The sequence below is a fragment of the Rhinoraja longicauda genome, chromosome 9 (assembly GCF_053455715.1).
Source record: "Rhinoraja longicauda isolate Sanriku21f chromosome 9, sRhiLon1.1, whole genome shotgun sequence".
Lineage (NCBI taxonomy): Eukaryota > Metazoa > Chordata > Chondrichthyes > Rajiformes > Arhynchobatidae > Rhinoraja > Rhinoraja longicauda.
The window spans coordinates 4736048-4760527 of record NC_135961.1 but is presented as its reverse complement, the minus strand read 5'-3'; the positions used below and the strand labels follow the sequence as shown (position 1 = coordinate 4760527).

The 24480-nt window shown below is 40.2% G+C and overlaps 1 protein-coding gene across 4 annotated transcripts in view; it reads left to right on the top strand.

The window, feature by feature from the left end:
• scaf8 (SR-related CTD-associated factor 8) overlaps nucleotides 1-24480 on the top strand; it is a 178173-nt gene that overhangs the window by 61052 nt on the left and 92641 nt on the right. For all 4 annotated transcript variants that reach the window (XR_013547612.1, XM_078404709.1, XM_078404707.1 and 1 more), the window contains 10 exons: nucleotides 1791-1924; nucleotides 5834-6007; nucleotides 8199-8281; nucleotides 12311-12428; nucleotides 13530-13658; nucleotides 14892-15010; nucleotides 15123-15316; nucleotides 20574-20674; nucleotides 22214-22327; nucleotides 22950-23106. Coding sequence is in view for 3 of the 4 variants with exons in the window: in XM_078404709.1 (XP_078260835.1) it covers nucleotides 1791-1924; nucleotides 5834-6007; nucleotides 8199-8281; nucleotides 12311-12428; nucleotides 13530-13658; nucleotides 14892-15010; nucleotides 15123-15316; nucleotides 20574-20674; nucleotides 22214-22327; nucleotides 22950-23106 (1323 nt within the window). In the remaining variant the exon portion in view is untranslated. The remainder of the gene's footprint in view (nucleotides 1-1790; nucleotides 1925-5833; nucleotides 6008-8198; nucleotides 8282-12310; nucleotides 12429-13529; nucleotides 13659-14891; nucleotides 15011-15122; nucleotides 15317-20573; nucleotides 20675-22213; nucleotides 22328-22949; nucleotides 23107-24480) is intronic.

Below are 24480 nucleotides of genomic sequence, written 5' to 3'. Positions count from 1 at the left end.
CAGATTCATTAGTAGTTAAATGTTAAAATTTGATAGTTAATATCAGTTGCATGCTTGAAGTTTTCATTTGCAGTTTCTATAAAATCCTATTTAGGTGTAATTTTGTTTGAATTTAATTATTATTGCATAGTCAGAAAAGGAATAAAATGTATGCATTTCTTCAGTAGTCTAATGCACAAGATGATTTTGGAGCTTATTCAGAATTAAAGGATGTTCTTTTAGGAAGGAGATGAGGAGAAATGTCTTTAGTTCTAATTTCTTTAGAGCAGTGTTTCTCAACCTTTTTACACTTGCGGAACCCTTGAAATAATTTTCATGTCTCAGGGACCCCCTACATAAAAATTTGTCACGTACAGCTCCTGTCCACTGACCACTGAAGGCCGTTTCACACTGGCGCCGAATAGACGTCGCTAAATATATTCCCTATGATCATTATACTTTTAAATGACATAACAGGTTGAAGACTTGATTATAATACCCAAGAATTTTCCAAGAATATGCCGTACGTGTATAATAAAATGACGAATATGAAATTAAACACAAAAATTACTCAAATCCATTTACATATGATTAGCAAGGATGTGTATTTCTGCTCTACATTGGTTCCAGTCCTGGGGAACAAACTCACATATGACCACTAATTGCAGTAATTTAGAGTATAATGTTATCTTGCTTATTGAAGTACTTGTTGAAGTAAATTCGCACATAAATTGATAATCAGCCCAAAAAGGTGGCAATTGGCTTTTCTGCTGTGTTTTATATTTTAACCACTTCTTAATTCATTAATATAGTTATATAATCTTGCACTTAAATGAAATATTTACTCATTACAGTTCCACCACTGATTTTCTGGCATTCTTGGTTCCAGAAAATCAGTAAATGGTGTATCCATTAGGGGCACAACGGTACCAGAACAGTCCACCTGAGCTGCTGGGGGGGAGAGGGCGAGATACTGGCCTGCAAAGCCAGCCAAGGACGTCGGCTATGGGGATACATGTGCTGGCTCCAGCTGGGCTGGAGTTCCAGAGCCCTGGCCGCAGGTTGCAAATTCAACCCACCGATCGGCCATGGAAGTCCCGATGCGGTCCAGATTGGCTGCCTTGCCCAGCCTAGGTGCCACATTTTCGGCGAGACTTCCAGGGCGCGGGGGATTTCTCGCGGAACCCTTAGCGACCTCTAGCGGAACCCTAGTGTTCCGGGAAACCACGGTTGAGAAACGCTGCTTTAGAGGGTAGTGAATCTGGAATTCTTTGCCACAGAAGACTGTGGAGGCCAAGTCAGTGGATATTTTTATGGCAGAGATAGATAGATTCTTGATTAGTACATATGTCAGAATTTATGGGGAGAAGGCAGGAGAATGCGGTTAGGAGGGAGAGATAGATCAGCCACGATTCAATGGTAGAGTAGACTTGATGGGACGACTGGCCTAATTCTACTATTCCTTATGACTTTATTAGGTATGATGTGTAATTAGTTTTTTTTGTCTCTAATAAACAAGGGTGTATTGGAAGATATAATCAATTTTGTAAAGTTACAGCTTTTTAAAATAAAAAATCTACTTGCTTGAATAGAATCATTGAAGCGAAGAAATTCCAACCCTTGAAATGATAAAGATGCATGTTCAATGTTACAATGAAACTACATTGCTAAAGATTGGGTATTATTCATTATTTATGGATGCAGGTTATGCATTAAGCACATTTCATTCACTTGCTGTGGTTGGTATTGCTAATATTTTTAATGGCAACTGTAAACTTCATAATTTTCATAGTGTATACTTAATTTTCTAGGAACTCCAGCTACACCTGCTACTCCAGCTAATGTGCAGAATTTACCTGATGCATGGGCCTCCATCTCCCAGCTTTCTAACTCTGACACAATTGCTGCCGTTGCACAGCTTCTTCAGAGTCCCCAAGGCCAACAGGTAGAGTGTTGTCAATTTTTTAATGCTTTAATGAATTCTCATTCAAGCGCAATTGATTCACTAAAATTAATTTGCTTAATTAATTTGGAGCTTATTTTAAATGAAGAAAACTTATGGTCATCGTCCAGTTGAAGCTGGGTTGCTGACAGAATTTAAGCAGTGTCAAAATGAGCACTTGAATCGCCTTGGCTCAAAAGGCCATGGATTAAGAGATGGGAGTAATAAGAAAGGGTGCCCACTGGTTGGCGTGGATGAGGTGGGCCGAATGGCTTCTTTTTCTTTCTATCTTCTGACGCAACCACTGAAATACAAATAATTGTAAATGTAGATTTAAGGGAGTAGTTGAAGGATGGAATCCATTACAGCCTCAGCTAGTTTACATACTAACCCCCATGCTGGTAACTTTGCATAGATGCATATAGCCATTGAGATGCAAAAACTTACAGTGGAATCTCGGGTAAATAAAAACAAAGTTCTGATTGACCTCAGCGGGCCAGCAGCAGCTCTGGAGCCAAGTGTCGGTGACATTTTGGGTCGGGACTCTGCTTTAGACATTTGGCGTTGCTGGTTTTTCCCTCTGCAAGGATCAGAGTAAATGCTGTCCTCGTCAGTATAGCCTTTTTTTAAATATTGAAAACAAGGTACTTTTGAAATAGAAACAAAGTGCATTTCAAGCAAGATCTATAGGTAGTGAAACTTTAGGAACTGACTTCAAAGTTTTAATTTTTAGTTCCCAGTCTTTTAGTGCATTCCAAATGCAAATAGAACATAGAACATAGCACTGCAGCAAAGTAACAGGTCCTTTGGCCCATAATGTCTCTGCCGAACATGGCGCAAAGACCAAATCTTATCTACCTGCACATGATCCATATCGCTCCATTCCCTGCATATCCATTTGCCCATACACAAACCTCTTAAATGCCACTATCATATCTGCCTCAACCTCCAACCCTGGCAGCCCATTCCAGGCATTAACCACTAATCTGCACTTAATTCGCATCCCTCCATATCCATGTGCCTAATATTTGATTCTTCTATCCTAGGAAATAAGTTCTGTCTATCCTATCTATGCCACTTGTAAACTCCTATCAGGTCGCCCGCAACTCGGGTGTTCCAGAGAAAACACTGAGAATCTGTCCAACTTCTCCCTGTAACTAATACCCCCTAATTTGGGCATCATTCTCGTAAACTTCCCCTGCGTCCTCTTCAATCCCTCCATATCCTTTTGGTATTCAGGTGACCAGAACTGCATGCAGTATGCCAAATGCGCCCTCGCCATAGTCCTATAAAGCTGCATCAAGGCTTCCAGACTCTAGTATGCAATGCCCTGAGCAATGAGGGCAACCATGCTGTCGGTGTCACTGTTTCTACTTGTGTTGCCACTTTCAGGGAGTTATGGATGTGGATCCCAAGATCCCTCTAAATCAATGCTGTTAAGAGTGAATTGTATATTTTCCCCTTACATTTCACCTCCCAAAGTGCAAACCCACACACTTGCTTGGATTAAACTCCACCTGCCATTTCTCTAGCTGTTCTGCACTCCGCTGTTTACTTTAACAATCCTCCGCACAGTCCGCAATCCCAACAATCTTTGGTGTCATCTGCAAACTCGCCAACCCATTTACATCCATGTCCAAATCATTTATATGTATCACAGGCAGCACAGATCCCTGGGGAACTCCACTGGTCGTAGACCTTCAGCCTTAATATTATCCTCCCACCACAAACCTCTGTGCTCTATCAGTAAGCCACTTTTGAATCCACACAACCAAGTCACTGTTAATCCCATGCATCTTAGTCTTCTGGATCAGCCTACCATTGGGCATCCATGCAGACAACATCCACTTATCTACTCTGAATAATCACCTTCATCACCTCCTCAAAATATTTGGTCAAGTTACCTAGGCACAGCCTGCCACATCCAAAGCCTTGTTGACTCTCCCTAATTCACCCTTTCTCTTCCAAATGGAAGTAAATCTTATTCCGACTAATCCTCTCCAATAGCTTCCTTACCATCGACATGAGGCTCACTAGCGTCTCATTCCCTCTATTTAAACAAAGCAACAACATTAGTTAGTCTCCAGTCCTCCGGGACCTCATCTGTGGCTAGAGAAGAGGTTTGTCAAGGCTCCCACAATCTCCTTTGTCTCTTGTCATCCTGGGATAGATCCCATCAGGATCTGGGAATGTACCCACCTTCATGTTCGTCAAGAACCCCATCACCACTTCCTTCTCAATCTCAAACTGCCCTTGCATACTAGTATTTTCCACTCTGATCTCACTGTCCTCCATATCCTTCTCCTTGGTCACAACAGATGAAAAGTACTCGTTTAGTACCTCGTGTACATCCCCTCACTCCAAGCACAAATTTCCTCCTTAAGCAGTCCTACATTCTCTTTGGTTACCCTCTTGTTTTTTATTTAGGTATAAATAATTTAGGGATTTTCTTTAATACGACTCGCCAAAGCCATTTTGGCTCTTCTAATCACCTGCTTGAGTTCTTTCCTCTTTTATATTCCTCAAAGGCCCTATCTGATTCCAACCACTTAAACATTGCATGCACTTCATTTTTATTTTTTGACCAAATTTACAACCTCTTTCACCATCCAAGATTCCTTTGCTTTGCCATCCTTATCCCTCCTCCTTACTGAAACATAGTGGTCCTGAACTTTGATCATCTGGCCTTTAAAGGATTCCCACATTTCAGATGTGGACTTACCCAATACAATTGTTTCCAATGTACTCCTCTCAAGCTCTTGCCTAATAATGTTGTACTTTGCCTTACTCCAAGTTCCAGCTGCTCCCTATGCAAAACAATTTGGAAATTTATGGAGTTGTGATTAGTCTCCCGAAATGCTCTTCCTCTTTAACATCAGTCACCTGGCTTCACTCATTTCCCAGCACAAAGTAGTCCTGCATGTTCCTTTTTGGCTTGCAGTCCACATGCTGTTTCAAGAAACTCTCTTGGATATACCTCAAATTCTACCAGGTTTGAGCTCCTGGCACCGAGCAAGCCCGTCAATATTTGGGAAGTTAAAGACCTCCACTAAAACAACCGTTGCTTTGGCATCTTTTGATAACCTGTCGACATATCTGTTCCTCTATCTCCCATAAATTGATACATTTATGCTGAAACTAAAACCTGAAACTCATTGGTGGCAGTGGATGAGAAATGCTCAACTATTGTTTATTTGGAAACACATGGTCTGTATTCATATCTTATTATTTGTAAGCTAGTTCCAACAATTTCAAAAAATGTTTACAGAGTTTTATTTTAAGCTTCATTTTTTTATGGTGTAATAACACATAAAACTATTAATGAAGATATTAGTTGCTCATTTATAAATCCTTGTACTGCACACTGAACTACTGAGAAATAACGATAAAACTATTTGCATGTTTTATTTAAAAGTATGCCCATTCAAATACGCTGGTTTTGTTTTAAATCTAATTAAATTTTTAAAAATCTTGTCCACATTCTATGTGTACGAAAACAGTACGAACCCATGGGATCTCTGCCAGCTCTCAGGAAAGCAGTCCCATTTGTCCCTTTCCACTTCCATATATCCATTTACCCTTGAAAGTTATTCTTTCTCATTATTGCCATCGACCCTTTTTGCTATTGACCTAAATTGTGAGGTAATTTGCAGTAATAAATTAATCTACCATCATCTTTTTGGGATGAGAGAGGAAACTGAAGAATTTGGGGGAAACCCATGTGGTTTGCACAGACAGATCAAATGCCAGAATCTGGTCCCTGCGGCAGCAGTACCATGCACCTCGTGTGTAACTGCTTTTTAAAAAAGGAACGCTGTCAACCTATTTATCTCTATTTCTAATGTACATGTACGGTGTGAATTAGAAACTCTATTTAACTGTAATCTTGTCTTTTTTTCACTTTGTGTAAAGCTCCAGCAGTTGGTACAGAATCTTCAGATGCAGCAGCAAAAACCTCAGCCATCTCTACTTCAGGCTCTTGATGCTGGGCTAGTCGTCCAACTCCAGGCCCTGACAGCACAGCTGACAGCAGCAGCAACAGCAAATACACTCAACCCATTGGAACCTAGACTCAATTTTAATAAGGTATAGAAATGAGTGCAGTTAACTTTTCAGAACTAAACTTTTTTTTACAAACTAAATTGTTAGGACAGAATGCCTCTGGCATTTTTGCACTAGACTTAACATGCAACATCTAAAAAGATTCTTTAAAAGATGAAAATTCCACAGTGTTTCTGTATTCTTTAGTGTAGCCCCAGTAATGTTTTTTCTATAATATTCTGTATTTATATTGACTGCAATGCATGGGAAAGGATGGGATAAAGCCTGGGTAGAGAGAAATATTTTTAAGAAATCTCCCTTTATACATAGAACATGGAACAGTACTGCACAGAAACAGGGCGTTCAGCCTACAGTGTCTGAGCTGAACCTGGTGCCATGACCAATTCTGATCCATCTGCACATGATCCATATATTTCCATTCACTGCACATCCATGTGCCTGTCCAAACGTCTCTTGAATGACATGATTATATATGCCTGGACCACCATGTCCGGCTGTGCGTTCCAGGCACTCAACCACCCTCTCTGTAGAAAGAAATTGTAGACAATAGGTGCAGGAGTAGACCATTCGGTCCTGAGAGCCAGTACTGCCATTCAATGGCTGATCATTCACTATCAGTACCCCGTTCCTGCCTTCTCCCCATACCCCCTGGCTCCGCTACCATTGAGCTCTATCTAGCTCTCTTGAAAGCATCCAGAGAATTTGCCTCCACTGCCTTCCGAGGCAGAGAATTCCACAGATTTACAACTCTGTCTGAAAAAGTTTTTCCTCATCTCCGTTCTAAATGGCCTTCCCCTTATTCCTAAACTGTGGCCCTTGGTTCTGGACTCCCCCAACATTGGGAACATGTTTCCTGCCTCTAACGTGTCCAATCCCTTAATAATCTTATATGTTTCAATAAGATCCCCTCTCATCCGTCTAAATTCCAGCGTATACAAACCTAGTTGCTCCAGTCTTTCAACATAGGACAGTCCCGCCATTCTGGAAATTAACCTAGTGAACCTACGCTGCACGCCCTCAATAGCAAGAATGTCCTTCCTCAAATTTGGAGACCAAAACTGTACACAGTACTCCAGGTGCGGTCTCACTAAGGCCCTGTACAACCTCAGAAGGACCTCTTTGCTCCTATACTCAACTCCTCTTGTCATAAAGGCCAACATGGAGCTTTCTTCACTGCTTGCTGTACCTGCATGCTGACTTTAAGTGACTGATGAACAAGGACAACCAGATCTCTTTATACTTTCCTAACTTGAGACCATTCAGATAATAAGCTGCCTTCCTGTTCTTACCACCAAAGTGGATAACATCACATTTATCCACATTAAACTGCATCTGCTATGCATTTGCCCACTCACACAACCTGTCCAGGTTACCCTGCATCCTCATAGCATCCTCCTCACAGTTCACACTGCCACCCAGCTTTGTGTCATCCACAAATTTGCTAATGTTACTTTTAATCCCTTCATCTCAGTCAATAATGTATATTGTAAATAGCTGCGGTCCCAGCACCAAGCCTTGCGGTACCCCACTAGTCACTGCCTGCCATTCTGAAAGGGACCCGTTAATCCCTACTCTTTGTTTCGTGTCTGCCAACCAATCCATGTCAGCACCCTACCCCCAATACCATGTGCTTTAAATTGTGCCGTGCATTTCCTTTAAACCTTGATCTCCTCTCCCCCCCCCCCCCCACTGCTCACTTCTATGTTGTGTCCGCTGGTATTTGATATTTCCATCTTATGAAAAAGGTCTGACTGTCCTATAAAGCTGCATTATGACTTCCTGACCCTCTGCTCAATGCCCTGACCAATGAAGGCAAGCATACCATACACCACCTTTACCATTTATCCACTTGTGTTGCCACTTTCACAGAGCTATGGATTTGGACCCCAAGATCCCTCTGTACATCAATGCTGTTAAGGGTCATTCCATTACTTCTATAGTTTCCGTACATCACACTTGCTCGAATTCAAGTCTCTGCCATTTCTCCACTCATTTCTGTAGCTGATCCATATCTCGTTATACACTTTGGCAGCCTTCCTCACAATCTGCTGCCCCTGTAATCTTGGTGTCATCTGTAAACTTACAAACAAACCCATTTGTGTAGGAAGTAGCCATTGCAAACCAAATGGCATGCAGGAGTTGACAGGACATATGACCAAATACTATTGAAGAAACTGGTTGTAAAATACTAAATTTGACGTATGATTTGTTGCAGAAACACCTAGATAGATTTGAATATGATGAAGAGCATGATCACTCAGATGAGACTACGAAAGAGATGTCTACTACATCCCAGCTGTAAGGCATTATTTCATTCATATACTTTTCTCTCTCCAATTGCAAATGGGTGCGTTTCTTGCTGCTGAGAATCCTGGGGCAGAATGCAGTTCTGTTTTATTTAAAGATATTGGAGATGAAACTGAATGAGTACCGGTAATTCATTTGTGTACATTGTGTTTTGGGGAAAATGTGAGTTCCAAGCTGTATCAGAAATAAAAGTCCTATGTTTTCTGATACTTGATTTTAATTGATATCTGGATTGCACTTTTAGTAATTTGCATAACAATTCCACTTTGGTTATCTGGGGAGTTTTGTTGAGTATAAGAACAGGGGGGGAGTGGGCAGAGATAGTGCTTACGTCTGGCAAGCAAAAGGGTCTCACTTCCAACAATTTTGTTTCAAATGCTGTACTTTAGGTCATTCACATTGTGCATTTGAATTGAGGAAGCATTAGAATGCGTGTCTTGGCATTGGAATCCACGTAATATGAGATAATGGTTTGTTTGTTCCTTTTAGAAAGAATTATTTAAACCAAAATGGAGTGCAGTGGTTTAGATTTTTTGGTGCAAAACAAACTGTAGGCACGTTACATAAGGATTCCATTCCTGAGAACTGTCGAGAAACTGTTTTTCTCTATGTTAGAAACGACCAATTTCAATGAGGGTACATCCCCAGCAATGGCTAGTTTTGAAGGTCTTAACATTTGAATTAACAACGAGTCGACATATTTGCAGAAGAGATTTGCCACATCAGTTTCCAAAGCCAATCTCTTTCATCGACCTGCTGTGAACTGGCAGCTATGTTCTTAAAGTCAATTTTACCTGTTTTTATCTACTTTTCAGAGATTACCTGTACACTTTTTAAATGGTTGTCTTTTAACTTAACTAGCTACCAAGCCCATTCCATAACTTCTGAAGAAGTTTGCATATCTGAACTGCCTTTTCTGTCTTGAAAAATGCATTTAGAAATTAATGAATTTGCAATGAGTCAGATTTCCTTGAATCAGGTCTTCGATAACCAAGGAAGGCCATGTTTTAATCTTGTTTTAATTTGTGTTTTAATCGTGTAGGAAGGAACTGCAGATGCTGGTTTAAACGGAAGATAGGCACAAATTGGTGGAGCCTTAGAGGGAGTACAGAGAAGGTTCACCAGATTGATCCCTGGGATGGCAGGACTTTCATATGAAGAAAGACTGGATAGACTAGGCTTATACAAGCTGGAATTTAGAAGACTGAGGGGGGATATAAAAACATATAAAATTCTTAAGGGGTTGGAGAGGCTAGATGTGGGAAGATTGTTCCCGATGTTGGTAGAAGTCCAGAACCAGGGGTCATAGCCTAAGGATAAGGGGGAAGTCTTTTAGGACCGAGATGAGAAAACATTTCTTCACACAGAGAGTGGTGAATCTGTGGAATTCTCTGCCACAGGAGGTAGTTGGGGCCAGTTCATTGGCTATATTTAAGAGGGAGTTTGATGTGTCCCTTGTGGCTAAAGGGTTCAGGGGGTATGGAGAGAAGGCAGGTACGGGATACTGAGTTGGATGATCAGCCATGATCATATTGAATGGCGGTGCAGGCTCGAAGGGCCGAATGGCCTACTCCTGCACCTATTTTCTATGTTTCTATGAGTAACTCAGTGAGACAGGCAGCTTCTCTGGAATAGGTGACTTTTCTGGTCGTTTCAGAAGAAGGGTCTCGACCCAAAGCGTCATCCATTTCCTCTCTCCAGAGATGTTGCCTGTCAAGCTGAGTTACTTCAGCATTGTGTCCATCGTGTGTTTTAACCATGACTTAAAGTTGTGATTTCATCACAATAATACCAAGATTTTTTTAATTTTCTAGCTTATTCATTTTATTGAAAATAAATTTTGCATTGAAGCTGCATTACATCAGCAGCAATTTAACTGTTCAAACTTTATCAATTTTGTTTTTAGTTGTAAAATCAGACGGTTGCCATAGCTGTTGCATTAAGAGATAATAGCATATTAGCTTTGGGTATTACAAGAGGGAAAAATGAAAGTAAGAGAGCAATTTCACAACTGATCAAGAAATCAGTGTTTAGAAATTTAGTTCTCAATGCTTTCTCACTGAATGCCCGGTTGCAGTATATTTTCAGAACTTATTTAAGCACTATTTATTTTTATGCCATTCTTCTCAAACAATGAATGTAAATAATCCTTGGGACATGTAGGTTTCATTTATTAAATGCTTCCTTTTACATGATTCTATATTATAATTCTTCCTCTGCATTGCATTTCTTTCCTCAATGCTTGTCAGCAAGGGACAGTTATGGAGAAAGTAAAAGGGTGGCACCATGGCACAGTGGTAGACCCGGGTTCAATCCTGACCACAGGTGCTGTCTGTACGGACTTTGTACGTTCTCCCCTTAACCGCGTGGGGTTTTCTCCGAGATCTTCGGTTTCCTCCCACATTCCAAAGTCGTGCAGGTTTGTAGGCCAATTGGCTTGGTATAAATGTAAATTGTCCCTAGTGTGTGTAGGGTAGTGTTAATGTGTGGGGATCGCTGGTCGGTGCGGACTTGGTGGGCTGTGGAGCCTGTTTCCTAGCTGTATCTCTAAACTAAACTAAAACACAGTAAGCCAAAAGCATATTGTGTTGCAGTGTTGGAACATATTCGCTTTCAATGTACTAGTTCAGTTTTCCATTCCTCTCTCTCTTAGGCCACTGATTAATAGTAGTTCCCAGAGGAACCAGGAGCAATCTATCCTTCACCAGTTTGTCCTACTGAGATATTTGTAATAATCAAAGGCCATTATAGTCAACCTGATGCAATGGCACAAAACTTTCAGCATGTCTCATTAAAATCATATTACAACCCATTTCTATAATACTTGCCAACCAAGCAGGTGATATTTATTATTCTTCCACCCCATCAGCCAGCGTATCCAACAAATTATCCTCTACGATTTCCGTCACCTCCAAAGGGATCCCACTACTGGCCACATCATCCCACCTCCTCCCCTTTCTGCTTTACCGCAGAGACCGTTCCCTCCGTAACTCCCTGGTCCATTCGTCCCTTCCTACCCAAACCACCCCATCCCCAGGCACTTTCCCCTGCAACCGCAGGAAATGCAACACCTGTCCCTTTACCTCCCCCCTCGACTCCATCCACGGACCCAAACAGTCTTTCCAGGTGAGACAGAGGTTCACCTGCACCTCCTCCAACCTCATCTATTGTATCCGCTGTACCACATGTCAACATCTCTACATCGGTGAGACCAACCACAGGCTCGGTGATCATTTTGCTCAGTCCGCCTTAACCAACCCGATCTCCCGGTGGCTGGGCACTTAATCTCCCCCTCCCAGTCTGACCTTTCTGTCATGGGCCTCCTCCAGTGTCATAGTGAGGCCCACCGGAAATTGGAGGAACAGCACCTCATATTTCATTTTGGTAGCTTACAGCCCAGCAGTATGAACATTGACTTCTCTAACTTTAGACAGTTCCTCTGTCCCACTCTTCCCCTCCCCTTCCCAGTTCTCCCCGTCTTCCTGACTCCACCTATATCCTTTCTTTGTCCCTCCCCCACCCGACATCAGTCTGAAGAAGGGTCTCAACCCGAAACGTCACCCATTCCTTCTCTTCAAGATGCTGCCTGGCCTGCTGAGTTACTCCAGCATTTTGTGATGCCTTTTATTATTAGTTAAGTGATATCAGCTCAATGTTGGACTTCATGACCAGCTAAAAGGTGCAAGTTTTTTTGGTTTAATACAACTCTGTTTGGGAGTGATAATTTTTAACTAATTTCAATGAAGAACAAACTTTTAAGTTCAATGATTTTCATAAAACCATAATGTGCATTATGAAGTTGGGAATATGTTGCTTTTGGGTAATTCTAATGGTAAGCAAATACCATCCTATATTAGTAAAATGATTTTGATTTAAATACAAATTGAATATTGAGAGATCCTGTGAGGTTTTTTTTTTAAATTATGAAGATATTACCCAGTTACCATTTCCTCCATAACCTCTTGGAGAACTGCTGTTGCTTCCATCTATATGGTAAATTGCTACCTCTTTGACTTGCAGACCTCTTGTGACTGAGACCATGAACACGTCACTTTTTCAGCAGCTAGCTGAGCAGTTCCAGCAACAAAACTTTGAGCAGCTTCGGCAGCAGTTAATGGAACAACAACAGACCCAGCAGGTACATGCATAAGAATGGAATCATTGTTAGTATAATTAATGTGTTTGGTCTTGTAAGATCCTAGGTATGATACTTGGATTGACGTTTTCTAATTGTTTCACTCATGATCAAAGCAAAGATTCGGTGAGAAGAAAAAATATGGTACCCACAAAGTGATGCAATTTAGTTTATACTTCCATTCTTTTCCTTGAAGCAGACTGTGTTCTTATTTAATATGTGAACATGTAGGGTTTTTAATCATGCCTGCAAAATATACATACACAAAAATTCATAATTTACCAATATTTTTCTGTTGCTTTGTACAAAAGTTTGCAATATGTAGCATCTAGATCAAAGCCAAACTTCTGTTCAAATTTCTATTGTGCAACGCTGTCAAATAATTATACAATATAAAGTATAGAAGCATTTTTCTTCACCGCTGCTAGCTCAAGTTCTCAAATCAACCAATTATGTTGATATTTGCATCTATTTTGATGGTAGTTCATTTTGCTGATGCATATTGATAGGTATGTTATGCAAATATTACATGTTTAAATCAGTTTTAAAACTTTCTAAAATATTATTTATGGCACAGAGATGAGATAATGATTTACAGATCAGCACCTTTTCATTTACAATTTAACTACAAACTGGCTTTCTCTTGCTCCCGAGTTTTTTTAGTATTTGAAACCATTGTCTGTATATTTGGTATTTAAATTGGCTTTGCGTTATGCTCGTACTTAAATGCATTTTTATCATCCTGATCTTCATTTATTTGCAGTTAACTCACCCTAACGCAGATGGGTAGAATTGAAAGGAAAATTATTTTCTCATTATTTACCCTTTTTTTGGAATTCTAGAATGACATGAATTTAAGTGAGACTTGGTGGTTGTTTAAAGCACATCAGTCCTTTTAAGACAAAATTGTGTCAGAAATGTATTCTTTAAATATAACGAAGGATTTACAAAAGCCTTCTTGTGCTATTATTGTACTAAAGTTAATATTTACATAATTAAGTTTCAATAACTGGAAATGTCTGGGAACTGAATAGTTATTGGTTTATAGGTACAGCATTGTCCTTGGGTACATGTTTCTAATTGTGAAATGCATTCATTTTGCAGAATACAACATTGGATAGTCAAGAGGTAACTTTTGGATCTGAACAGTCAGTCACCCCTTCCCAAGGCAGCACTCACCAACAACAAGAGCCAGAAGTAAGAGAGGAGGATCCACTTGAGGAACAGCAGCAGGTAGAAGATATAAAAATAGATTTTCAGTTTGTACTGTCAGAGATTGTGAAAAGTATGATAGCCTTGCTTGAATCTGAAATTACCTGTGACATAAATAGTATACAAATGGCCAAGCTTATTAAAAAAAAATGTGAGATCTATCAGTACCATTCGCTGGTATCATTCGGTAAGTGTAAAGTGGTTATATCACTTTTGTTAATTTTGAGAACGTACCTTTGTTACAACGGAATAAGATATCTGGTCAGTCCGCTTTTACTTAGTAGGTTACCAAATTAAAAAGAATTGGAAATTGAACATAGCTAGTTCATCATCCCATACTGGGCTCGAGTCATAGTATTAAACAGCATGGATACAAGCCCTTTGTCTCACCTTGTCCATGCTGACCAGGCTGGTATACTAGGCTAGGCATGTTTGCCTGCATTTGGCACAGAGCCCTCTGAACCCTTCCTATCTATATCTGTCCAATATATTTGGGTTATTTTAAGAATGAAACACTGGAAGGTGTTGTCAGCATTAATTTCAACTGTTAAACTATTGAGCAAAAGGAAGCCCTGTCTTACAAATTCTCTACAAAATCCCAACCAATCTGGCTGCCTTCTTTCCTGAGCTTTGTTACGTCCTATGCCTCAAAGTTTTTAATTTATTTGTTTTTAAAAAATATGCTGATACTAATGCCAATTTTTCTCAATAATTAGGCATTATATGCTCACAATTTTCTGGGTAAAGAAACTGAATTGACTGTTATTTGCTTTTTTTTTCAAAAACACATTATTGAACATTTTAAAGGAAAGGATATTAGGTCAATTGAAACAAGTTCATGCTGTAAATATTTTATTTGTCAAAGCAATTTGTATCACACTTTGGCTTTAAAGTTGCAATTACTCTTCAAAAGATTGCAAATGAGCTTATTTGTTTACTTTAACAAAGGAATCCATTTAAATGTGCATATTATTAACCTTTATTTACCCCTTCGCATTTCTTAATTCTTACATAGGTCTCAAGGCAAAGTATAATGTTCTAAAGGGACATTGGGATATTAGGTCATTGGGACTTAGCCATGAAAATATGATACGAGAGTCAAAGACAAACTTGAGTAAGAATATTCAGAAAGAGCTAAACATACACAGTTGACTTCCTTTGTATGGCCCAGATTAGATAAACAATATTTGGTCTGTATTTTTTGTCTGTTAATTTATACCACCTTTGCTTTCATTGCTACTTTGGATCATTAAGGACATGGATATCGATGCACCTGATGGTCAGGACCTTATTGAAGAAGAAATATTTCAGCAGGAAGAAAAGAAAATTTTAGTGCGTTCAAGATCGAGGACACGCTCAAGGTCTCGTTCAAGGTGATGTACTTGGGGTTCACATTGGGGGCATTTCATTGCAAATGTTGGTTAATAGATTTTAAAGATTAATTTGTTGCAAGTTAGACAGTATAATGTTAAGTGTTTTTATTAGGTCACCACGAAAGAAAAGGTCCAGATCTCGCTCAGGCTCTCGCAAACGTAAGCATCGGAAACGTTCACGGTCACGGTCAAAAGAGAGAAAAAGAAAGTCCTCGCGATCATATTCTAGTGAAAGAAGAGCAAGGGAACGTGAAAAAGAACGCCAGAAAAAGGGCCTTCCACCTGTCCGATCCAAGACTCTTAGTGGTATGTGATAACCGAAAGATTAACTTAAAATACAATTGACTGTCAAGTATTTTTCATTAGGTCAGAGAACCCTAGCTAAAATACATCAGATTGCGTTTGTAGCAAGTACTGTATCAGTAATCAAATAAACACTTGTTCCTAAAAAGCCCATTCATAATTAATCTAGCTGTTGTTGCTCAGGACAGAATTAACCAGAGGAATCATTCTGGTTCATGTTTCTCCAGAATGCAAAACATCCTAGTGTTCCCCAAGTACATATTGGAATGTACAGTAAAACTTTGCAAGGTGCAGCAATATTTATTTGCAACAAATATTTCTACAACACGGAGTAAGGAATCTGCACTTCATTGAAAGCTTTACAAAATAAAAAAATACAGGAAAGCATATCATATCATATCATATATATACAGCCGGAAACAGGCCTTTTCGGCCCTCCAAGTCCGTGCCGCCCAGTGATCCCCGTACATTAACACTATCCTACACCCACTAGGGACAATTTTTACATTTACCCAGCCAATTAACCTACATACCTGTACGTCTTTGGAGTGTGGGAGGAAACCGAAGATCTCGGAGAAAACCCACGCAGGTCACGGGGAGAACGTACAAACTCCTTACAGTGCAGCACCCGTAGTCAGGATCGAACCCGAGTCTCCGGCGCTGCATTCGCTGTAAAGCAGCAACTCTACCGCTGCGCTACCGTGCTGCCCAATTCTCTGCCGTGCCAATTCTCTGAATGCATTCAAGAGAGAGCTAGATAGAGCTCTTAAGGATAGCGGAGTCAGGGGGTATGGGGAGAAGGAAGGAACGGGGTACTGATTGAGAATGATCAGCCATGATCACATTGAATGGTGGTGCTGGCTCGAAGGGCCGAATGGCCGCCTCCTGCACCTATTGTCTATTGAAATTTGATTAAAGTTAATTTGAGAAGCAAATATTGATTGAGTAAATCAGATCTATTGTAATGCCTGGACATAGAAATTGAAAGTTTTCTTGACATCAACTTTATTATTAAATCCAGGAATTTTATTTTTCAATTCGTGACTGTAATGTAATTGGATATAATAACTGGTGATTTATATTTCTTAGAATCATATAAAAATTGAATAATAGTGTGTCAAGACAATTATCCATTAACAGAATAGATAAAAATTAGAAATCAAACAAATTGCAGAGAATGGGGAGGGTTGGAGAGGCAAAGGCAATAGCTATGAATGGGGTGGAGATCAATAGAGATTGAATGAGTCAATTGGGAAGGTTTTAAAACAGATGGTGGAATGAGAATTCTTCTGGATAAATGGAACAATACAGTTTTATGGGAAAATTAGAAATAGAAGAATTATATACCGATCCATAAACATGAATAGTGATTATAGTCCTACAGCATGGAAACAGGCCCTTCAGCACAACTTGCCCACACCAGCCAACATGTCCCATCTACCCCATGTCCCACCTGATTGCATTTGGCCCATATCCCTCTAAACCTGTCCAATCAATGCATCTGTCTGTTTCTTAAACATTGCAGTAGTCTCTGCCTAAACTACCTCCTCTGACAGCTTGTTCCAAACGTCCACCACCCTTTGCGTGAAAAAGTTACCCCTTAGGTTCCTATTAAATCTACACCACCCCCACCTTAAACTTGTGTTCTCTGGTTCTCAATTCCCCTACTCTGGGCAAGAGACTGTGTGTCTACCCAACCTATTCCCCTGATAATTTTGTACATTTCTAAGATAACCCCTCATCCTCCTGCGCTCCAAGGAATAGAGTCCTAGCCTGCTCAACCTCTCTATAGCTCATGCCATTGAGTCCTGGCAATATCCTTGTAAATCGCTGCAGCCTTTCCAGCTTGACAACATCTTTCCTATAACATGGTGCCCAAAACTGAACTTCAACATCTTATACAACTGCAACATGACCTCCCAACATCTATACTCAATGCTATGACTGATGAAGACCAATGTGCCAAAAGCCTTTTTGACCACCGTATCTACCTGAGATGCCACTTTCAATGAATTACATGTGTGTACTCCTTTCTCACTGGCCAGTAGTTCCCAGCCTTTTTCCTGCAGCCCTTCTTAAATAGAGGCATAACATTTGCCTCTCTCCCATCTCCTCGTTTGTATTTAATGACAACTCGTAAATCTCTGCGAGGGCTCATGCAATTTCCTCTCTAGCTTCCCAGTGTCCTGATCAGGCCCAGACATTTGTCTATCTTCATATGCGTCGGGACCTTCAACACCTCTGCGACCATAATACTGACTGCTCTCAAGACACTTCCAGTGACTTCCTCAAGATTCCCGATCCTCCTGTCTTTTTCCACAGGAAAAACAGAAAAGAAATATTCGTTGAGGACTTTGCCAATCTCCTGTGGCTCCATGCGGAGTTGACTGCTTTGATTCCTGAGGGGATCCCACCCCCTCTCTGGTTACCTGTTTCCCTTTCTGTTTATAAAGTCTCTTGGGATTATCCTTAAAGCTATCTGCCAGACCAGATATCCTGTCCCCCTTTTGTCCTTCTGATTTCCTTTTTTAGCTTATTCCTTAGTTCCCAAAACTCATCCAGGTATATACTTACAACTGCCTATACCTGTCCCGTGCCTCCTTACTGTTGACCAAAACATCATTCCCCTGATCATCCGGGCTTCCTTACATTTGCCTGCCTTACCCTTCACTCTAACAGGGATGTGCATGTCCTGAACTCTTGTCAGCACTTTTTTAAAAACATCCCACGTTCTTATCATTCCTTTTCCATCAAACAACCTACTCCAGTCAACTGAAGAGAATATGCTAAAACATGCCCCAATTTGGCATATTAACTCATAGGACCACTCTGTCCCTATCCATAATTATCTTAAACCTAATAGAATAGTGATCACTGGTGCCAAAAAGCACATCCATGAACACCATCCACTTGCCCCTCCCAATTTCCCAAGACCAAGCATTGCCCTCTCCCACATCCCAATCACCTATGCCTATCCATGCCCTATGGTCATCTGCCTTACCGATCAAGTCCCTTGCAATTAAAATACATGCAATTTTAGCTGTCATTCCTTCCTCAATCCCCACCTTCCTACTGCCTATTATGTCCACTATACTGTCTCTCACCCTCCACACCAACTTCAAATCTCTCCACTGCCTTGGTCCTGCATAAGATCCCACTCCTCTGCCAATCGAGTTTAAACCTATCCATGTGGCACTAGTGAACCTGCCTGTTAGGATATTGGTCCCCCTTCAGTTAACCATCCCTCTTGTATAGGCCACTTCTGCCACAGATGAGATCCCAGTGGTCTATAAATCTGTATCCCTGCCCCTTGCACAAACTCTTCAGCAACAGCATCTGCAGTTATTTTCCTGCAATATACATTGTATACATGCACAACAACTTCCAGCTGCTCCCCCTCCCTCTTGAAGATGTCATGCAACCACACCGAGACATCCTGGACCCTGGCATCAGGAAGGCAGCAGATTATCCTAGAGTCTCAACTGCTGCCACAGAATCTCCTGTCCGCACCCCTAACTATCGAGTCGCCCACCACTAAGGCTCTGCCAGATGTCACCCTTCCCTGTTGAGCTTCAGTACCAGAATTAGTGTCATAACCCTGCCTGCTATTCAACCTTGAAGTGTTATCTGCCCCAATAGCTCCCAAGAGGGTGTACCTCACGATAGATTCTGTCCAAGAAGCTCTCATTTTCCAAGATGGTCCCACGGTCATCCAGTTGGTGCTCCAGTTCCCTAACTCAGTCCTTCAGGAGCTGCACCTGGACACAATTCCCACAGGTGTAGTCTTCAGGGGTACCAGCAGTTTCCCTGACTTCCCACATCCTGCAGGAGACACACTGCAACAACTTGCTTGCCATTACCACTCCAGTCAAATCAATAATTAAATAACAAGAAACACTCAGAGCTGATTGAACCTTATTCTCCTACCTGTTGCTGATAGCCTCCTTGCCACAGACTCACCCTTTACCTCACCACAGCCACTTCACTTGCCTTATTTTTATTTACGACTCAATTAACTGATTTGATGCTGCAACCAGTCCAATGGTCACCTTTAAATTGTCTTTATTACCTTTAAATTAGCCTGCCTCTTACCCTCATTACCTTCAGCTGTCATGGTCGTTTGTACTCTGTTCAAACTCGCCTACTCTTTTCAAACTGAAAGGAGATGGACACAAACCATTTACTTTTTAAGCACTGCTGCTTCTCACCTCTACTGCCAACCTGGACAATTGCACTCTGTTCAAACTCTTCCGTTCTTTTCAAAATGAAAGTTCTAGTACGTTATATGTTGAAAGTTCAAATCTAGGCTGATTAGCTTACATTGAGGGTTCTATGTTCATCTCTAAGTGCTGTGTTTAGTTTTAGTTTAGTTTAGAGATACAGTATGGAAACAGGCCCACTGAGTCCACTGCAATGACCAGTGATCCCCACACATGAACACTAGGGAAAGTTTACACTTATACCAAGTCAAGTAACCTAGAACCTGTAAGCCTTTGGAATGTGGGAGGAAACCGATGATCTCGGAGAAAACCCATGCAGTCACAGGGAGAACGTACAAACTCCATGCAAATAATATTTGATCAAATCTGGGCCTCCAGCGTTGCAAGCGCTGTAATGTAGCAACTCAACTGCTGTGCCACCATGCCGCCCTGACTCTGTTATAGTCATGGTTAACATGCCCCATATGCTCAAATATCTCCTTCAGATGGCAGCAGTCACTTTATGTTAGCGTTCCTACCTTTCTGTCGGACATTTTTTCTCCAATTCCACTCCAAAACCTGTGGAAGCTTCAGTACAAAAAAAAAGTGTCTGAAATGCTGCCACTTAAATGGGTGGGGTTAAACCAAGGCCTCATCTGTTCTCATGTTTTTTTTAAAAGAGGTGATAAGATAGTGTTAATAGTAATAGAACCAGGTTTTGGGACTCTAGGATAGCATTCCCTGCCTTCCACAAACAGCATCCACGTCATCAAAACAATTCCTTGGTTCATTAACAAGTTGTAAGATATTGGTTGCTATGCTACCAGGTAACTTTTTTCAAGTACTTAATTGATTATAAACGTATTTTGAAATCCTGAGGTTCTGGAAAATGCCAAATAGCATCGCAAGTGTCTTTTGTTTACACAGGCATCAGTATCTTTGTTAATATCTGTGTTTGTTGCTAGGGAACCTGTTCTCCGGCTCTGATAAGAAAACTTAAGTTTGCTAATAATTTTTATCAAGGATATGTAATGGTTCGTTCTGTTTATTTCATACTTTAGTATGCAGTACCACGCTATGGGTTGGTCAAGTGGACAAAAAAGCAACACAACAGGATATAACAAACCTTTTTGAGGAATTTGGTCAGATTGAGTCAATAAATGTATGTATTATTTGGTTGTCGTTATATTGTATAAAATTTGACCATTTAATATAGTGTACTTGTCTCTTGTAGCAACAACGCAGAAACAATAACATTAGTGTCGTGTTCACTTGCAAAACACCACGGCAATTTCCTTGTATGTATACATACTTGGCAACTGGATATTTTTGGAGTTTCTCTTTGTAGTTAGCATACTTGGGTTTGTTAAAATTATTAAATGGAAAATGAGAATTTATAGAATCTTTAAAAATTCAACAAACCTGGCACTTCTTCTGCCCATCAATCCCATTCTTGTGACTGATTTATGTTTTACCTAAGTTGTGATTTAGAATTGATTAGTGTGTACTTGTCTCTTGTAGCAACAACGCAGAAACAATAACATTAGTGTCGTGTTCACTTGCAAAACACCACGGCAATTTCCTTGTATGTATACATACTTGGCAACTGAAATTTATTCAATTCAATTTGTTTTATTTATATATCTGGTCTGTGTAATTTTTACAAGGCAGTCGATTATTGGAAATTCCCTCTGCTTAGCACCTACTGGAAAATTCTCTCGATAATAATAAGAAATGCAAAAAGAAGAAATTTGGCCTCAATTTAATAGATTAAACTCATTGGTATTTGTCCATTATCTGTAACATAAAATTTAATTAATTTTAGCTGGATCTACTAAACAAATTCCAGGTTGGTATGAATCTGGCATTACATACAGATAGTTCTACAAAATTTGTTTTCATAACAAGAATTGGACATAACATGATTGATAAATTAAGGAACACAGTTTATATTATGCAGGCAACGTTGGTTAGAATGCCCATCTCTATCAGGAAGTAGAGGACTACTTAAAAGTTACTTTGAAACTTGATAAGCAGGAAAAAAACTGCCTTGGGGGGTGGGGGGGGAGGAGTCTAGGTTAAAGAAATTGTTTCCACATGAATGAATTAGTAAGTTTATTGGCCAAGTATGTACACATACAAGGAATGTGCCTTGGTGCTCTGCTTGCAAGTAACAACACGAACATACAGTAAACGATTAAGAATAAAGCATAAAACATTAAGAATACAACATTACAGTTTAAACATGTGAGTGACTTCCCTATAGTAATCAGATTTGTGGGCTGATTAAGGACAGTTCACTGACAAGTCACTTCTATAGACACCTGTGTAATAATACTTTACTGAACAATGCAACATACAACCTTTAGTATTTTTTAACTTTGGGTTACAAAAATAAACTTGTAGCTTTTAAAACTACCTCTATTTTTGAAAACCCTGTGGGAGAGATTAACTTTTTCTTGCGAGACTGAAACACTCTTGCCTCTGCCTTCTTTTCCCCACTGAAACAACTAGTTTGCTGTCCTAAGTTTCTGTAACATGAGGTTTCTTACGAATGCAACTATCACATTACAGCAGAACTATCTGTATAGCTGGAGGAGTAATTAATCTGTCAGAACTAAGTAAACTTCATCATTGAAAAAGGTGGTGATAAAACTCATTACTGTGATATTTTACATCAATTGTTACATTTTTAATTCAGATGATACCTCCTCGAGGATGTGCATATGTTTGCATGGTTCATCGGCAAGATGCTTTTCGTGCTCTTCAAAAATTAAGCACTGGGTCCTTTAAAATGGGATCCAAAATTATTAAGGTAAGTGTGAGTTCAGAATTTTAAAAACAGATTGTTAATGAAGATACTTGTGTTGGCTAATGCCATAAACTGAAAGTGTTAAATATAATTTTAGTTTGTTTTTTGGAATAATTATAAAAGTGCAATAATACTTTATTCTTCTACTTAGTGTAGGAAAATAACTGCAGATGCTGGTACAAATCGAAGGTATCACAAAATGCTGGAGTAACTCAGCAGGTCAGGCAGCTTCTTGTAGAGAGGGAATGGGTGACGTTTCAGGTCGAGACCCTTCTTCAGACAGTCTGAAGAAGGGTCTCGACACGAAACGTCACCCATTCCCTCTCTCCTAGATGCTGCCTGACCTGCTGAGTTACTCCAGCATTTTGTGATACCTTCTTATTCTTCTACTTAGTATTGTACTTTATCACACAATAATTAAATAATAATGATTGATGGTCGGTGTGGGCAAAGGAGAATTTTTGTTTTGGTTCAGAAATATTTTCTGGAATAGTTAACAAATACATGTCTAAGTAGTGATGAATTAATAGAAGAAAAAAGTGACATCATAGTAAATGTTGTATATCTTATATCTATTGTTTTGAATTTTTTTGTATTATGGTCTAATCTGATCTGTCATCTACAGATTGCATGGGCTTTAAACAAAGGCGTGAAACCTGAATATAAACAATTCTGGGACGTCGACCTTGGAGTCACATATATTCCGTGGGAAAAATTGAAATTAGATGATTTAGAAGGCTTCTCTGAAGGAGGCATGATTGACCAAGAAACCGTTAACAATGGTATGGGCTCATCATTCTTTCCCAGTGGGTACCAAATGCCTTAGATATATAGAGGATAGACACAAAATGCTGGAGTAACTCAGCGAGCCAGGCAGCATCTCTGAAGAGAAAGAATGTGTGACTTTTCGGGTCAAGGCCCTTTTTCTGTCTATCCGCTGAGTTACTTTAAACCAGCATCTACCGTTCCTTCCTATGCCTTAGATATATATTTTATTTGAAGAAGTTGCTTTGTGTTTTTCTTTCCACCTGTTAACGTGTATACAAATTTTTTTCTGTTATTAATTCAACCCTGCTTTACCTATGTTTACTGCATGCAGGTGTGTGTTGATGTGGTGGAACGTACAAGATAAATTGCTCATCTCTAATCTGTGTAACTGTTTAGTACCATTCTCCAAATCACCAAGACTGAAATATAATCTTATGATCCTGACACCTACTTCTACAGCTGATGTGCAGCTGTGACTGAATCAGTTGTGCCATCTGACAAATTGAAAATTAACCTTTGACCTTAACCAATCCCTCATCCAGAACATGTTACCCAAAACCTGTCTTATCATCCGCATATAAGATTAGTTTAGAATATAACTTGATATTAAAAAGGTGCAGCAGAAAAAAACTGTTGAGTTAAAGAATATTGGAGAAGTGACAATAGACAATACTATTGCTATTGAGGGCGTGCAGCGTAGGTTTACTAGGTTAATTCCCGGAATGACGGGACTGTCGTAGGCAGGAAACATGTTCCCAATGTTGGGGGAGTCCAGAACAAGGGGCCACAGTTTAAGAATAAGGGGTAGGCCATTTAGAACGGAGATGAGGAAGAACTTTTTCAGTCAGAGAGTGGTGAAGGTGTGGAATTCTCTGCCTCCGAAGGCAGTGGAGGCCAGTTCGTTGGATGCTTTCAAGAGAGAGCTGGATAGAGCTCTTAAGGATAGCGGAGTGAGGGGGTATGGGGAGAAGGCAGGAACGGGGTACTGATTGAGAGTGATCAGCCATGATCGCATTGAATGGCGGTGCTGGCTCGAAGGGCTGAATGGCCTACTCCTGCACCTATTGTCTATTGTCTAATACCGCCATTCAATGTGATCATGGCTGATCATTCTCAATCAGTACCCCGTTCCTGCCTTCTCCCCATACCCCCTGACTCCGCTATCCTTAAGAGCTCTATCTAGCTCTCTCTTGAATGCATTCAGAGAATTGGCCTCCACTGCCTTCTGAGGCAGAGAATTCCACAGATTCACAACTCTGACTGAAAAAGTTTTTCCTCATCTCCGTTCTAAATGGCCTACCCCTTATTCTTAAACTGTGGCCCCTGATTCTGGACTCCCCCAACATTGGGAACATGTTTCCTGCCTCTAACATGTCCAACCCCTTAAT